This window comes from Euleptes europaea, chromosome 8 (assembly GCF_029931775.1).
Source record: "Euleptes europaea isolate rEulEur1 chromosome 8, rEulEur1.hap1, whole genome shotgun sequence".
NCBI classification, from domain to species: Eukaryota; Metazoa; Chordata; class Lepidosauria; order Squamata; family Sphaerodactylidae; genus Euleptes; species Euleptes europaea.
This window is the reverse complement of record NC_079319.1, coordinates 69,642,986-69,660,758: the sequence shown is the minus strand read 5'-3', so window position 1 is coordinate 69,660,758 and position 17,773 is coordinate 69,642,986. Positions and strand designations below refer to the sequence as shown.

General features: G+C 40.9%; 1 protein-coding gene and 1 non-coding gene across 2 annotated transcripts in view; one reads left to right on the top strand and one right to left on the bottom strand.

Moving 5' to 3' along the window:
- The window catches only part of CARMIL1 (capping protein regulator and myosin 1 linker 1), a 170,450-nt gene that overhangs the window by 86,330 nt on the left and 66,347 nt on the right, over positions 1–17,773 (top strand). Inside the window, exons 9-17 of the mRNA XM_056854001.1 lie at positions 509–584; positions 1,328–1,416; positions 2,497–2,591; positions 7,068–7,154; positions 11,098–11,201; positions 11,947–12,024; positions 12,113–12,189; positions 12,835–12,939; positions 14,229–14,298. Coding sequence (XP_056709979.1) covers positions 509–584; positions 1,328–1,416; positions 2,497–2,591; positions 7,068–7,154; positions 11,098–11,201; positions 11,947–12,024; positions 12,113–12,189; positions 12,835–12,939; positions 14,229–14,298 — 781 coding nt within the window. The remainder of the gene's footprint in view (positions 1–508; positions 585–1,327; positions 1,417–2,496; positions 2,592–7,067; positions 7,155–11,097; positions 11,202–11,946; positions 12,025–12,112; positions 12,190–12,834; positions 12,940–14,228; positions 14,299–17,773) is intronic.
- Positions 5,615–5,683, bottom strand: TRNAY-GUA (transfer RNA tyrosine (anticodon GUA)). Its single transcript has one exon. It is a non-coding gene; the product is annotated as a tRNA-Tyr (tRNA).

Below are 17,773 nucleotides of genomic sequence, written 5' to 3'. Positions count from 1 at the left end.
CAACAACTTTGAGAATAGTTATGCCCTGAAAAATCAGACAAAACAAAATCATATGCATTTTCTTTACCACCTGTTAATAAAGGTAAAGTTAGTCCCCTGTGCAAGCACCAGTCATTACTGACCCGTGGGGTAATGTTACATCACGACTTTTACTAGGCAGACTTTGTTTACGGAGTGGTTTGCCATTGCCTTCCCCTGTCCTCTACACTTTACCCCCAGCAAGCAGGGTACTCATTTTACAGACCTTGGAAGGATGGAAGGTTGAGTCAACCTTGAGCCAGCTACTGAAACTGACTTCCATCGGGATCGAACTGCTTTTGACTGCAGTACTGCAGCTTAACACTCTGCGCCACAGGGCAAATTACACATTTCAGAGTGCTCTCACACTGTAGCTGTTAAACATGTCATTAACTTCATTTCAGAATGGTAAAGCATGTACCTAAGACTGATGGATCTTATCATTTATGTGAAGTAATTGTTTCCAAAAATGTGATTTTTTTTTTGGCAGGGATTTAATACCGATAGTTGCTGCTCTAGAATATAACCAGTGGTTTACAAAGCTTTCCTCCAAGGATCTGAAATTAGTAAGTATAAAAGTAAAGGCTGAGTATTGATGTCATGATTTTTGTAACTTAATATTTATTGAATGTGTGCATTTGTACAGTAGTTATTAACAAAAGGGAGATGTACAACCATAAATTCCTGGGAATAACTCTGCTCAATTAATGCATCTGGTATGTGTTAGTGCAGTTATTGAATTATCATCTTATATTTGGCTGCTTCAAGTAGCTTTAGGTTATGGAAATCGTCCCTTCTGAGAAATAAGTAAATGTAGTAAAAAGACCTCAGTAAACATGCAACCCTATATTAAAGTAATTAATGTTTCGGTGCTCTGGTGTTAGCCAGCAAGAGATTTTGAGATGCACTATTGTTTAGATAAAGCTAGCATGACATATTTGAGGGGGGGATGTGTGAGTACAGTCACTTTCAATTTGATTCTACCCATTAAGTAAAATTATAACAGGGACTTTTATGCATGATGTAGGTTGTATGGTTGCCAACAAAAACAGCTTTCAATGTGATGGGTGCTCTAAACTGGGACAGTGATGTTTGTAAGTAGATTCCTATGTTCCAGAATCACATTGTAAGTGTGTAAACTAACAAATGACTTTAGAGTTCTGACACAGAGGGCTACTTATGAAAAAAAATAGCCCTTTTGTGTAGTCCTACCTTGCAATAGCAGTTTCTGGCAGTCGCCCATGTAATTCCTTGATTTATTGGTTTGTTTTTATTGATACCTAATATTGCAACATTGTTGTCCTGACAGTCCGCTGATGTTTGTGAGCAGATCCTGAGGGTAGTGAGCAGATCCAATAGACTGGAAGAACTAGTACTGGAGAATGCAGGTCTTAGAACGTGAGTGTATTTTCATTAATCAGTCACAAGCATTTAGCCAGGAACAATAATTTCAAGAACATATAAATCTAATGCCTCTGTGTCTGACATAATGCCTTTTTTATTAAGTGACAGGGATCCCAAGGCTACGTTGTCAGTGGCAAGATTTATTTCAGTCCTTATATCCCTCATACATTAGATTTAAAATTACGCTGCTCAGGATCAATGGATCAAGGAGCTTCTAAGGGATAAAGGAAAGGAATGATTTCAAGAGTGACTTTAAATTGTTAAAGTACAACATCAAAGTTGTGCCTCTTGTATATTTCATTGCTTTGACAAATAGTTAAAAACTTGAGTTGTGTGTGATATATCTTTAATTGGTATTGGTATTAATTCAAAGGCACCCTAATCAGGAAATCATTCAGACCTCAGTTATTGCCAGGGTTGCCAGGTCCCTCTTCGCCCCGGCGGGAAGTTTTTGGAGCAGAGCCTGAGGAGGGTGGGGTTTGGGGATGGGAGGGACTTCAATGCCATAGAGTCCATTTCAATTGCCAAAGCAGCCATTTTCTCCAGGTGAACTGATCTCTGTCAGCTGGGGATCAGTTGTAATAGCAGGAGATCTCTTGGCAACCCTAATTATTGCCTAGTGAGAATTGGTCTGACTTGAAGTATCCTTGCAAATGCATTTCAGCTTATTTTGTGTGATTGTGTGATGCACAAAAGAGGCATACGTGCAAAAACAAAATACCATGCCTGCTTTTAGTAACCTTTAATGTACTACAATCATCCAAAATACTACACTGTAAATAGTGTTGTATTGTTAAATATAGTCCTGGGATCTTTTCTGCACTTTGTATGCTTTCCTCTTTGCATGGCTGGGGAGCAGCACATGGAGAAGACAGCATTAATGCATTATGTTACACATGGGCACAACCACCCTTAATGTAAGAGGAAAATTGTACATAGCTGCAATGCACAGCTTCCCCGTTTTAATTTTCAAATTCTATAGTAGTTATTTCATGTTAAGCTGCTGAATATGACATGCAAAAATGATATAATCCTTCCTTTTTATTGTTTTTGTTTTTGTTTTTTTCATTGTAGAGATTTTGCACAGAAACTGGCCAGTGCCCTATCCCATAATCCCAACTCAGGACTTCATACAATTAACCTTGCCGGCAACCCCTTGGAGGACAGAGGTACTGTAACACTTGTATTTTTCTCCCTCCTGATACAAGCCTAATAAGAGGATTAGCACTAGTTCATTTGGCTTTTGTCTGAATAATACAGCAGTCTGTCTGGTGAAATTGCTTTGTAAATATCTTTTGTTCACAAATGACTGAGAACTGTTTTTGTTTAGTTCATGTCCCTAAGATTAAGCTGCAAACCAAGCAGCGTTTAATCGTTACAGTGATTACAGATTTCATTAGCTTGCTTTGGTTTCACATAGATTGCTGACTTTTCACTTAAGGTGGCAGAGGATGAGTGGTTTGGGATGGAGAGCGAGGGAAAGGGGCCTTGTGTTTTTAGAAATCTTGATAATGAATGTAATAGTCGCACAGGAGACAACAATGACTCTCTTGTTCCATTTCACAAGGTTTCCAGTAAATGTATATATTGAAGAGTACTGTGTGTCTAATGTAAGTTTAGAAGCAGCATTTAGAGAAAGGAGGTCATTGTAGACGTCCAGATTGTAAGTATCTAGAGCTGGCAGTCAGCCCAGTTAATAATGAATGATAAGGTTATCACTGAACAAGAGTGCACTGAATCATGTTTAAATCCTTGAGATTCTATTTAGTTTCTGACTCAAGTTTGGCTGAGCGATTCAGTGGGCCTCGACATTTGTCCATCACCTTTCCTCTACTTCCTGAAATCCAGTGCTTTAACATCTCCTGAGCATACGTCAGTGCAGAAGGGTTCCCTTATAACTGTACCAAAAGTTCTGAACAAAGAGGTCATATTAGTGTGTGCTGTGTTTCATCAAAGTACTGAAAATAAATAGTTTGGGGGATGGATCAAGAGAGGCATGGCTGCATTAACTGTGCAAGAGTGATCAGACAATCATGTGCCAAGTGTTTTTAGAAAGTGGATGGGGCTTTGGAACTTTGGAAAAACATAGAAGAAGATTTTGAGAGATGGAAAAGACTTCAAATATCGTGGCTCAGAAGAATTGCGGTAATTAAAATGAACATTTTACCAAAAATAGACTTTTTCTTCCTGACACTACCAATCCAAATTCCAAAGACTACGCTTGAAAAATGGCAATGAGTTATTAACAAATTTATATGGAACGGGAAAAAACCCAGAGTAAGATTTGCAGTGCTTCAACATGAGAAGAAGAGAGGTAGTCTAGCAGTACCCAACTTGAAAATTTATCATCAAGCAGCCGCATTAGCCGCAATTACTGATTGGATACAAAAACCAAAAGACCAGACAATAAGACTTGAGAAATCATGTCTGACTGGTGGATTTCATCACTGGTTGTGGCCAGGAGAGAAAATGACAATTCCAAAAGAAAACAACCAAGAGAACCTGATGTTTCAATTACTTAAAAGCTGGCAAGAGCTAAAAGAAATTATCAGCCCAACACCACCAGAGATGATGTCTCCCACAGAAGCATATTGGGATTGGAAAACTAGGTCAAAATACAACTTTTTAACCTAAAAAGATCTCATCAACAAACAAGGCAATGTTAAAACCTTTGAAAAATTAACCGATGAGAAGGTGAAGATATCATGGTTTCCCTATGTGCAAATCATCCACGCATTAAGAACTGAATATCTACCGAAAGGGAAAATTAGAAAACTGACTGAATTTGAATCCATAATAAATAAATCACAAGATCACTTATTATCAAAAATCTATAAAATGTTATTGGCAATAGAAACAGCCTCGGAACAAGTAAACGTTTGTATGGTGAAATGGTTGCAGAACTTTGGAGAAATTATATCATTGCAGGCATGGGAAAAAATGTGGCAGCAGGACATCAAATTCTCAAGTTCTCAAACAGTTAGAGAAAATTGGTACAAGATGTTCTATAGATGGCATTTTGCCCCAAAAGATCTTCAAAAAACGTACAAATCAAACCAAGCCAACTGCTAGAAATGTTCAGAGACTTTTTTTTCATCAGTGGTGGAGTTGTAGAAAGGCACAGAAATACTGGAAAGAAATACACAGAGAACTACAAGAGATTTTACATCTGAACTTCGACTTCCAACCTAAACACTTCCTGTTAGGAATGATTCCAACACAACTAAAGCCTCTAAAGAAAGAACTTTTTTTATATGGGATGACTGCAGCAAGAACACTTTATGCTAGATACTGGAAAGAAAAAAGAACACTATCACTAAACAAGTGGATTACAAAAATGTATGAATATGCAGACATGGCAAGACTCTCCAATTGGATGAAGAAAAAACCACCGGATGAACACAAACAGAAAAGGCAAGCATTCTATGAAAGATATACTGTGAACTAAAGACAAAAACATTGTAAATATTGTTATGACCAAAGATATGAGTTAGAATAGCAGAAAATAAGAAATGTTAGAGTAACTGTCAGACTTATGTGAATTATATAAACGACTATAGGGAAGATATGAAGTGAAGTGAAAATAGACAGTAGAATAGAATGGAAATAGGATCGATAAAGAAAAGATGGGAATGGTGAAGACCTGTTCTGAATACTAACCCAGTATGATATGTAAAGATATGTACTATCTAAAAAACCTAATAAAATATATTAAAAAAAAAAAAAAAAGAATTCCAAAGGTGCCCACAGGCTCAAAGGTCTGGTGACCTGAATCTAAACTGTTACTTATGGCATATCTAAAATGCAACCACCCATTTAGACTACTTTTATTTTCATGTTTTATTAAAAAGAATCTTAGGAATTTAGTGAGGTTGGCATGTCTTAGCTGGTAATCCTTAGCCATCGGAGAACTAAATTTCCCAGTTTCAGATGAGGGAAAAACCTGATTATTAAAACACTTCAAGTCTGTGGCGGTAGATATGTCATAAATAATTGCTATATGAGTTAGACATATTTTGTTGTTATGTTCGGCTCTTCTGTTTTTGCTTCACACATGAACACATGAAGCTGCCTTATACTGAATCAGACTCTTGGTCCATCAAAGTTAGCATTGTCTACTCAGACCGGCAGCGGCTCTCCAGGGTCTCAGGCAGAGGTCTTTCACATCACCTACTTGCTTCGTCCCTTTAACTGGAGATGCCGGGGATTGAACCTGGGACCTTCTGCGGTACAAGCAGATGCTCTACCACTGAGCCACGGCCCCTCCCCTAAACATACAGTGCAATTCTATGCAGAATTCTAAGTATTGTACAATTACCTTCCCATCAAGCTTTTATAAGATGATACTGCCCAGTTTTACAGATGTGACTTGCCAGAAGTTAGCTTATAACACCATATGTGAGCAGTGCTTTGAATCCAGGTTTCAAGGGCCCAGCCCAGTGCTGTGTTATCAGTTGGCTGGCATTGAATACCCTTAGTCTCTTGTTTTATCAGTCAGTATGGAATCATAACAGTAACTATGAAAGAAGCCCTTTGCCACCTTTGTTGTAGGAGTTTGTCATTAGAGTGTTAATTTCTTTTTTTAAGCATCTGTTTAAATGATCAAAAATGGTATCATTTTAACATCAGTAAGTTTTGACAGTGTATGGCGGGAGAGGAGAAACAGAAGAAAACCCACAAGTACTCTCTTACAAAGCATGCACAAAGAGTGTTGTAAGGAAAAGCTGCTGCTTCTAAGCAACCAGGAGTCAGGGTGTGAATCAAGAGCACCCTTCCCCCCCCCTTGTTTCTTGCTCAGATTGAGAAAGCAGCATGTGTGAGGTGGTGGTCTGAGCATGGGTGCAAGTTCCTGCTGGGTTCCCTTCCCTTCCTTTCCCCTATGCAAGAGTAGCTGGGGACAGGCCACATGCTTAGCTGGCTGTTTAAACACTGTCGGCAATAGAGAAGAAGAGGAGTTGGTTTTTATACCCCGTTTTTCTTAACTTTATGGAGTCTCAAAGCAGATCGAACCCGGTTCTCCAGATCAGAGTCCACCTCTCTTAACCACCAACATCACGCTGGCTCTTCATAGATATACAAATGGTTAATGAATACTTATTCTTTAAACACTTAAATATTTAGGCTGCAGTCCTGGGGGTGTGAATCTCCTTAGCAGTCAGCATGTCCCTGTGCTGGTGTGGGTGTCACTTTATCATGGGATAAAGTGGCACCCACGCCGGCATGGGGGCAAACACGCTGGCGTCCGGGAACAATGGAGCTCTGCTGGCCCCCGCCGCCAGCGCAGCCACTCCAGGAATTAAATCCTGGAAGAGAACAGCCGCGCCGGCATGGGGGAGGTGTTCCTGGGGGCAGAGCTGCCTTAGGGCAGCTCCCTAACCCCGTTCGCCCCGGAAATGCCTCCTTGAGTGGTGGCAGGGCTGTGCCACCTTTGTTTGATGGCACAGCCTTGCAGTTTTCAATGGGGCATTTCCTCCTATTTTTCCTTTTTTAATTTTTAAACCCCCTTTTTTTTTCTCCGTGACAGCCGGGACGCCTCTGAGGAGGTGGCGCGGCTCCGCTGCTCCCAGCCACTGTGGATCTATACCCCCTTTAGGAATGGATTGTTAGTGTATTACATCCCAAGTTTGTTCTTTGTTTCTCTACAGGTGTGTCCTCACTAAGTGTTCAATTTGCCAAACTACCAAAGGGGCTGACACATTTAAATGTATCTAAATCCTCACTATCACCTAAAGGTATGTTTTGACCTTAAGTGCTTTTACTACTTTTATAGCATGAAAGGAGCACCTCTTCTTGTAACGCTCCACCTTCTTTGCAAAAAATGACCTACTGTAGCAGCTGGATTCTGTAGACTATAATTACGCCCATCAGTTTTAGTTGACTTCAGATTTCACTACCAGGGCACCCTGTAGAAATGTGTCAAATTGAATTTGGTTGTATTTGTTTAACATTGTTTGGCATACAGTGCTGGGGGAATTGGGAGCTGACCCTGGCTATCAAAGTCCAGGCAATTGAAGGTGTTATAGTAGCTGGAGAAACTTTATACAATTTTTTGTGCCTTTTTTTTCCCATGGACTTTTTTGTTTGAGGGAAAAAATGCCAAAACTGGTCACACAGGAAACTCCTTTGCACCACACCCCTTCTATAATTAACTGAGCGTACAGCCTTTGGTGTTCCTACAAAAGAGGCAGCCCAATTTAAATGCCTCTTCTAACAAAACCAGATTCAGTTCCTATATGTACACCTGCCCATAATCCCTTTCTCCTCCTCTGCAAAAGTGGTGATTTTTTCTGTCTCTTAAGATCTTAAACAATCTCCCCTAGTAATGTTTTGTGGCAATCTGCCTATCTTCTAGAGCACTCCCTTAGCATGGGGACATCACTTCATTGCTTTAGCTACAGTTGAAAAGTTTCCACCGAAGCCTAAAGGCTGAATCCTATTAGGATTGAAGACTAGATGGCAGAAACGATTTGGAACTTAGCCCATGATAATGGAGATGCAAATCTTTGTTTCCTTTCGGAGTCCGTTTCAAGGGAGATAATAAACAGCATTTAAAAGCGCCCTTCAGTTTGAAGGGAACTTGACAGCCTATCTGCTTTTTAATGCTTCTTAAAGGTGCATATCATTTGAGATCTTATCTCAGGATTTACAGTTGAACTTTTTATAGAATCCTGCCTGCCAATCTTTCTTCAAATCAAATTTAGGAGTCTTTACATAAATTCTGGTGAATCTACAAATATAGTTTTATGCTTCCTTCATGCTGAACAGGGATGTTTGTTAATACAGGTGTAACAGATTAATCCCTTTTACAAGTTTAGAGGTAAGGTATGGGTCCAGAGCATGGTTGGGGAGAGGGTAAAAGATCAGCAGCTTTGCTGAAGATAATCAGGTATGGGTCTGGTCAGCTCTTACATTTGATAATCACGCCAGACTTTCATATCACATTGTGACTGTGGGATTTGGATGTTTTATTAAAGATAGGCTGAAAGTTTCATTTGCAAGGATGCCTATAACAGACAAAGGAGTTCTGCAGTTCTATATTTATTGAGACCTTGCTAGTACTTTGCCCAAAAGTCACAGAGATTTGTAGAAATTTGATATATAATTTACAGTCTGGTGTGCTAGTTTCTTTTAGACCACTGAAGAAGGCAAATACGCCGAAACACATATGGTCTTTATGTGATTGTATGTCTATAGTTCATGTATGATTGTATATTATGCCAATTGTGTTATTTTAAAATATGTGTTTGGAAGGCTCCTTGCAAGGCCATAAAGTAGTCAGTAGCATTATTTGGCTTTAACTTGTATTAAACTTATATGCGCTTAGACAACTTTTTAATGGTTTAGCTTTTAATTATATTTTTGGCCTTGTTAGTTGTTTTTTTGCTTGACCTTCTAAGGTACTTAATTCTGGTCAGAGCCAGGATGGTAGACCACATAGGAATGTTGCATGTGCTGCCTTATGTTCTAGGTGCAATACAAGCACAGTTAGCAGTAGCAATTTGCACAAACACATGAACACATGAAGCTGCCTTATACTGAATCAGACCCTTGGTCCATCGAAGTCAGTATTGTCTACTCAGACCGGCAGCGGCTCTCCAGGGTCTCAGGCAGAGGTCTTTCACACCACCTACTTGTCCAGTCCCTTTAACTGGAGATGCCAGAGATTGAACCTGGGACCTTCTGCGTGTCGAGCAGATGCTCTACCACTGAGCCGTAGCCCCTCCCCAAATAATGTTGCATTGGTTTTCAAATGTGCGCTCAGCATCCCTTCAATTTCTGGAAAAGTGCACGTTCCTTTCTCATCTTCCTTGTTTTTCATAAGGGAATGGCTGATTGTATGGGTGGGTGTGACAGGCAGGAGGTTGCCGTGCCCCTGAAGGGAAAAACAGCCACTCAGCTGCTTTATCCCTGAGCTTATGGGAGTGTGGCTCCAGCATCCAGTCACCTTTCAGTGGGGTGGGGGGAGGCGAAATGTTGGAGGGAAGAACAGCAAGAGGTAGTCGAGGTCTGCCTCAGGGAGAGGGCAGTCATACTTTGGGTCTGCCTCAGCATGACAGCAGAGAGTTTGAAGCGTAGCTCTGCCTGGTAGTGTGGCAGAGTGGTTTAACTCTGGGACTGGATAGACTACCCGCTTGTTAGCATTGTCTCTGAGCATGAACAGACCTTGGGAAAAGGCAGACTGGGGTGGGTGGAATCTTGCGTGTGTGAAATGACCCAACCTAGCCGCTAATCAGTGAAAGCCTGTTTGTACCTGAAAGCATTAAAGACAATTCAAACCACGCTCTGAAGCCGTAACTGACTTAAAAGTTATGTGCCTCAGCCAGGTTTCTCATTTGGCTATTTGGAGTCCCGTGCTGCTGATCTGTTCCTTGAAACCAATGTGTAAAGAAATATTCTGTATTACACAACTCTTGCCTCGGTAATCTCTGTGTTGTTCTTGCCCACAATAGTTACCTCACAGAAGCAAACCTGCTTGTTACCCGAAGAACATCTTGTAACTGAGGGGAAGGTTTACAGTTTAAAACAAACCTGGTCCCCCCAAATCATAAGAGGCTGTGTGGGTTCCCTCAGTTGGTAGAAAAGGCCTGTCACGGTGGATTAAAGCTTGTTTTCTAAACATTGCTTGGTCTTTCCTGGGCATTCTCGCGTTTTGTTTCTTTGGGTGACCACAAGCGGTCCAGATAGTTCGTTATAAAAACAAACACACTGTGCATTTAAACAGTTGGGGGTGTTTTTAATTATCTTCATAAATTGTATCACTGAATATTCCCTTTTGTTGATCGAGTGCATTTAGCCCAGTTTCCTGCTTCTATAACCTGTTTATCAGACCGCCTTTTCTTTTTGAAAGCACAACTCTTCTGTAGAATCTTACTTGGTTCTAGGGTTGCCAGATCTGCCCTGGCCACCAGCGGGGGATGGAGGGGTAGGGTTGCCAGATCCAGGTTGGGAAACTCCTGGAGATTTGGAGATTAAGCCTGAGGAGGACAGGGACCTCAGAAGAGTACAATGCCATAGCGTCCACCCTCCAAAGCATCCATTTTCGTCAGGGGAACTGATCTCTGTAGTCTGGAAATGAGCTGTAATTCCGGGAGATCCCCAGGTCACACCTGGAGATTGGCACCTCCTACTTGGTTCCCAAAAGTTGCATGCACACTAGATAAACTTCCACATTTTTTCCATGCAACTCTTTGATCAGCCCTTTCTTTCCCCTCACTTTTTTCTAGTTGTGTCATATAAGCTTTAAACTCACTGTGCATGGACTGACAGTCTTCTGTATCTCTCACGGCAACTTTTGCTCTGATCTATTTGTTATAAGGAACTGAATGGTTAGTTTGTGTTAACAAACAATGGGGTATATCATTTGTCCAAATAGCATCCTAATCATTTGACTGGTAAACATTTTATAAGATTATAAAATATATTTCTTCTGAGACCAACCTTGTATAGACATTTATATTTGTACTATGCTTTATCTTGCTATATAAAGCAATCCTTTGCATTTCTAGTAAGAACAGGAGGTATCAGCATATAGAAATTCTAGCTTTCTCACCTATTGTTTACTTCAATATTAATTCATCTTTTTGCTGTGAGGCAGTGTGCAAGATCATTATACTTGTAGAGCAAATGCCTGATCATTGAGAACGACAGAAGTAACTATTAGCAATTTCGTTGTAGGGGTGAACAGCCTTTCCCAGTCACTGAGTGCCAACCAGCTGTTAGCTACCACACTCACCCATCTTGATCTCTCAGGGAATATTCTTCGGGGTGATGACCTTTCAGTAGGTACTCTTTTTTCTCCTGGTTTTTAAAGCAATCTGCCATGTTTAAAATAACAAGGGAAGTAAAGACCAAAAAAAAGAGGAGGTTATTAATAGTTCATACTAACCTATAGTTCTTAAGTCCTCTTTTTAAAGACAATCTCCGGCTGAATTATAACCTTTGACTGAGAGCCACCTTGATTTGCATAACCTATTACGAAGTCCTGTATCCCCATTAGCAAAAGGTCAGCTTTCTTCTAGTCCTCTTGCTTTGCTAATCATGTGTGAACAAAGCAAGGCAGCCAGCGTTCTTAAAGACAGTACTAAAGAAAAGAAATGGTAGAATCACCTTGAGTCTCTTTGAAACTTTCAGCTCCATGGAGTAAATGGGTCTACCATGTTCCCTTCCCATGATGTAGGAAGATAGTGTGTGCATGCCGATTAGAACCCTGTGCCAGTTCAACTCTTCCCTCTGTTTGCTTGTTCATGCAACAGAAAACTAGTAAGGCTATTCCCTCTCATCTGCAGTTGTTTAAATATCAACAGTTTAGGGCAAGAGCCTTGTTAGGGAGCAAATAATAAAGACTGAGGCTTACATTTCAAGACATCTGTTTGTCCTAATACTGGCAGTAGGGGTTTTTTAAAGGGGGAAAAAGTGTTTTGAATTTGAATATGTTTAAAGGTGAAGAATCAGATTAGCAATTACCATCAGATTTGAAGAGATGGATATTGTGAGAACATTAAAACTTTTTTCCCTTTCTTATAGCACTTATATAACTTTTTGGCCCAGTCAAATGCCATTACACATCTGGATTTATCCAACACGGAGTGTGCATTAGACATGGTAATTTTTTTATTTACAAAATAGATTTCTATCTTTATTATTTCAAATTTATTTATATACATTTTGTTTTCATGTTTTTATCATTTAGATGTGTGGAGCACTTCTCCATGGATGCCTCCAGCATCTTGCCATTCTAAACCTATCCAGGACAGTTTTTTCTCACAGGTCAGCATGCAAAATAATTATCCTTGTTGTCAGTTAGGTACCATCTCACTGTTCTCTACCTGCCTTGCCCAATTGGCCTTTCATATTGATGTCAATCATATACTTCTGTGTACTGGGGAACACATCAACTACATGTTACATTATCTCTAAATTTTCTACTTTTTATTCCCACCATTCTGAGAAGTTTCTACGGTTGCAAAGATTAAACATATATTCTTCAGTGTACCACTGAAGGTAACGGAGCTTCTCCAGAGCATTAGTTCTCGTTGTATGTAACTGTCTAGTGAGATCGAAAAGTCTGTTCTTGATGTTCGTGGTAAAAGATTTCACCTCTCCTCAACCTCCCATTTTTGTAAGAACTTGAAATGAGAAGGGCCACTTTTCATCCTGGCTCCTGATCTGTGCAACCAACTAGGTTGAGATTCCAGTTTGTTTTTGGATGATGGTACTGCTCATTGATCCAGGTATTTGATGTTGTCAAAGGAATGCAGTTACAGTAAATGGAGAAACGTTGGTATAATCATATCTTTTGCATTGCAGATCCACTTAGGTACAATTACTTTATGGGCCTTGTATAGGAAAATAATCACCAGCATGGATATTTCAGGGCTTTGAGATGGTCATTTACTCTGCTTTCTTTTACAGAAAAGGGAAGGAAGTCCCCCCATCATTCAAACAGTTTTTCAGCAGTTCACTTGCTTTGATGCAAATCAACCTTTCAGGGACTAAGCTCCCTCCTGAACCACTAAAGTAAGGATCCTATGAACGTTGTCATAAGATTTTATTTCTAATTGCATGATGACATTGTTTACAAAACCCTGTAGTTGAATAGGAAGGCTGAGACTGTTTTGGATGTCACTTTCTATTGACAGAGTAATTAACACAGCCAAGGTGCACAATCTGATTAAAGTGTAGATGAAGCTTTGTTCAGGAACTAACATACTTGATAGTGAACAGGAAAGACTGAGATAGGGTCCTAACTACATCATTAGCTGAGAGAGAGAGTGGCGGAGAGTAGAACTTCCGAGAAGAAGCAGGATATTGCCCTAAGAGTGGCAATCTGGAGACAGACAAGGAATGATTCTCTGGCCTTTTATGTATGGGTTGTTTCCATGGAGATCACCCCCCAAACTACTTAGTGGCTTCGTTTCCATCTTTTCCGACCTTTAGAAGTCAATTTTGCTCTCTCCCCGCATTTTCCCCGCCAGAACAGCATCCAGAAAATTCGGGGGAAATGTGGAAAGAGAGTGAAGTGACTTCTAAAGGTCAGAAAAGATGTGCATAATGTAAACAAAGCCCTAAAGTAGTTGAGGGGTGATCACCACGGAAACAACCAGTGCATAATAGGCTCTAACAGGAGAGAAGGCGCTAACCTCGCTATCCTATCTAACCATCTTCTTGCTGCCCCCTGCAGGGTCTTCTCTTCTTCTTTGTATACCAGACATTGTGTATTCCAACTGTCGACCCTCTGGCTTGGATTCAGTAAAATATTTCCTCAGGTGGAAGGATTTCTACCTGAGAAGCACTACTTTTTCACCTCCAGCTCCTGTTGCAGTCCAAAATGCTCCCCAAATTGCTGTTCTAGAAAGGTCTCCTGCCCCCAAGAGAGCATTTTGAGATGCATATTGGGCTGCAGCAGCAGGGGAAGCGAGAAGGTGATACTTCGCAGCTAGACACCTTTCTGCCCACACGAAACTGCACTTAATTCAAGACAGCATCCATATGCCTCGTAAGACTGGGCATAGCCAGTTGTCCCACATGAGCAGAAGTGAGCACCCTGTCAGAGAGATCACTTGAAGGGGTTAATATGAGCCTGTGGAGGTGTTCACACTACCAACACATGTTTTTTGTTGGGGTTGTATCTAAACTGAGGCAGAATATCTCTTCAAAATGTATATAAGCTATAAGTCATCTTAAAAATTACATTGCCACGTGTCTTTTAAGAATAATTTGCATGTCTTTTCTATATGGCTTATATGATCTATTGGTGAAGCATCCTCCATTCTGCTGTTCTGTAACAATTCAAATTTATTTTCCAGAGCGCTCTTATTGGGCCTTGCTTGTAACCAAAATTTGAAGGAGGTGTCTCTAGATCTGAGTAGCTGTGAGGTAGGAAATATTAAACACCTGGCATTTTTAGGAACTTTATAAATAATAGTAGCATGCAATTATGAACATATTGTTAAAATTATATTATTCTAATAAGGAACAAGATATAAAATAAATGGGTATTTTCTGCAATGCTGAAAAAGTGATAAAAGAATGGACAGATCTGTTTCATATTTACAGAACATTAATTTCCCCGTGTTTGTGATGTGAATGCAGCTACTCGATGTTATTTTCCCTTCTAAACAGCAACAACCCATTTTTGAAATGCCAGCAGATAGTGCTGATGGTGCAGGATCTCCCCTTTCCTCCTTTCTGACCCCTGGGAACTTTATTCCATAGGTCAAGGGACTTGCACAGAGTACTAGTGGGAGTCTGCAGTGGGGAGGGGGAAGGGAACAAGATGAGGCCCGTTCTGCCTCTCTCGAGTGGAGCTCTGCTTATGGAAGAGAAAGGAATGGAGCGATTTCTTCCCCTTCCCTCTGCAGCTGCCAAACTCACTTGGCTATTAGTATATACTATCACAATGCTGTTTCTGATCTCCCACAATAAAAGTGTAAGTTTCTTTCTTGAGACCAGCCAAACAGGGTTTAGAACTTTTTTTCCCACACACTTCTGTGTGTTTTCTTTGAAGGCAGCTGCCCCTCATCCACAGCACAAGCCCCTCAACCCCAGGGCTAGAAAGGGGTCCAGATTTGGGGGGGGGGGAGTGGGGAAGATCTGTAGGTGCAGTGATCATAGATTCCAGCCTGTTAAGTGTAAGTGTGTAGAAGCCTATGGGCTAAACTAAAAAGGTGTTCTGGATCAGTTTTCTGCATCAGATGTGTTCCATTTTGCGTTCTGTGTTTCAGGCTAGACTCTATTCATGATGTTATTTGCTTGTGCATTTCGCTTTTGCCTGCAGTCCGCTTAGCTTTTGCCTGCAGTCCGCCCAATTTGAAAATTCCATTGCTGGTCCAAATAATTGCAGTCTTTATCTTGCAAACGTATACCTCTGATCTACCATCTTTGAAGCAGCCTGTGAAGAATACGTCAATATCAAGAAGAAAGCCAAGAGCTGTTCCTGTTGGCAGTCCAGACCTTTTCTAGACGGCTGAACACAGGGCTTAAGCACGTTTAGAAATTAAACCTTTCCTTTCCTTACCACCTCACTTATATCCAGAAGCAAATTAATGTCATACTAACTCTAATCCAAAGCTTCATTATTTTATGTTGCTCATTTGTTAATGAAAATGATTTTAATCTGCACTGACGAATTTCCCTTTTCTTCTCCTGCTTGCATAAGCTTGGTCACTGTGTAAGTACATCCTCCAGCCTTACTTTCAGCCCTCCTAACTATTAACTCAAGAAGCGGCTCACTTCCTGCCCATCCACTACATGTATTCCCCTTTCTGTGGAGTACTGAATATCTGTTTGCTGGTCCTTAGTTGAAGAACAGGGTTAATTATTTATAACAGAATAGATCAGATTGCCAAAGAACTGAGGCCTGATAACTTGCAACTTGGTGAATAAGGCGAGCTATCTTTCCATAGAAAACATACACTGGTGTTACACCAATGCTTCTTGCAGCAAATATGTAAAGCAGGGGTGTCGAACTCATTTATTACGAGGGTCGGATATAACATAAATGTCACTTGGCTGGGCCATGCCTTGCCAGCACAGATCGGGACTGGGGTGGTGGGCGGGCTGCCTTGGCTGGCTCGCAGGCTGGATAAGAGCTCTCTGGGGCCACATTTGGCCCCTGGGCCATGCGTTTGACACCCCTGGTGTAAAGTGTAGATGGTATGTCTGTGCCTTTTAATGGCATGTCCATATGCTTGGGCTCCCCAGTGCAATAACGTTGCTGACAATTAATATGTTTGTGCAGAAACACTGGTGTAACTCCAGTGTATCTTCAATTACTGTGTCTTCTGTGTAAAGTTTTGAGCATATTTTGCTGAAGCCCTCTTCCCGTCCTACTTTTCTTGGATGGCAAGTAATATGTGACCAGCTAAACAATGGATTTATGTGACCCTAAGGGCTCTGTGAACCTTCAGTATACTTTGATATGAAGATGGATAACAAGTAGGGGGAAATGTGGGGTATACATAATCCTAGTCTCAGGCTAGTTCAGATGTTTCTTATCCAGTCAAACTGAGGCAGGTATGGTAGGATGAAGGTCCATATGGACTCAACAACTTGGTCTGTGTCATACCAAATCACAAAGTAACACATGAACACATGAAGCTGCCTTATACTCAATCAGACCCTTGGTCCATCCAAGTCAGTATTGTCTACTCAGACTGGCAATGGCTCTCCAGGGTCTCAGGCAGAGGTCTTTCACATCACCTACTACCTGTTCCTTTTACCTGGAGATACCAGAGATTGAACCTGGGACCTTCTGCATGCCAAGCAGATGCTCTACCACTGAGCTATGGCCCCATCCCGATTGATTGGGACTCCTAGTTGAGTTCCTGATCTTTGAGCATAGCATTTGAATACACGAAAAGGTATTTTGTTTCTTCTTAGAGTGGAGCTTGCTTGACGGAAAAATTATACTGCCAGAAAAAGACTCTGTTTATAAACGAATAAAATACTTGTGTATGTTACATTTGGATGAATAGCATCAAAGTACATTTTGAGGTATATTTTTCAGTGTAGAGATATTTATATTTTTAATTGAAAAATAGAAGCATTCATATCATCTGCATGCTGACTGGAAGTTCAAGTCCATAAAAAGCTAAATGACATTGCTTAAAAATTATTGGTATGATTTTTTCCAACAAGGGTTGACTTCCCATATATGTTATAAACATATATTTTGAAGAGTTCCTTTCTATTCCATTTGATATTGTCCCCACTGTCCTCCCCCTAGTCTAAACCACTGACAAGTCTCAGATACAGGAAGTTGTACATCTGAAAACTGGTGCAACTGATATCAACTTGTGCTAGAAAAAGTGACCCTAAGCATGTCTTTTCATGTCAATTTTTGGCACAGATTGAAGAACTCGGACAGAACTTTAGCAAAACCTTCCCTATTAGTTAAACAGCTTTCTTGCAGGAGGCTGGTTGCTGAGCGAAACTCAATGTTTCTGTCATTTTGCATTTTATGAGTATAGCATATTATGAAATATCAATTACTGCTGCAGAAATTCTGATACAAATCGATACTTCCAACTCCGTACATTCCAGAGAGCTATTGATTATACAGAGACAAGTTGGGGCGCTCATGCCAGCCTCCTTGCCAGGGGGTGTTTCCGGGGCATTCCAGGGGTGGAGCCACCTTTAGGCAGCTTCCTAACCCCCCTTCAGGCCGGGAACACCCCGTTTGCCCTTACTTGCAGTTACACCACCTTTTTAGGTGGCGTAGCCCCGTGGAATGCTATCGAGTGGTTCCACGGGGCTTTCAGGTAAGGGCAAGGTTTTGGCTTTGGGGGGGGGGCAAATCCTCCTTTGGAGGTGACATGGCTGTGCTGCCTCCAGTCAACAGCTCAGCCCC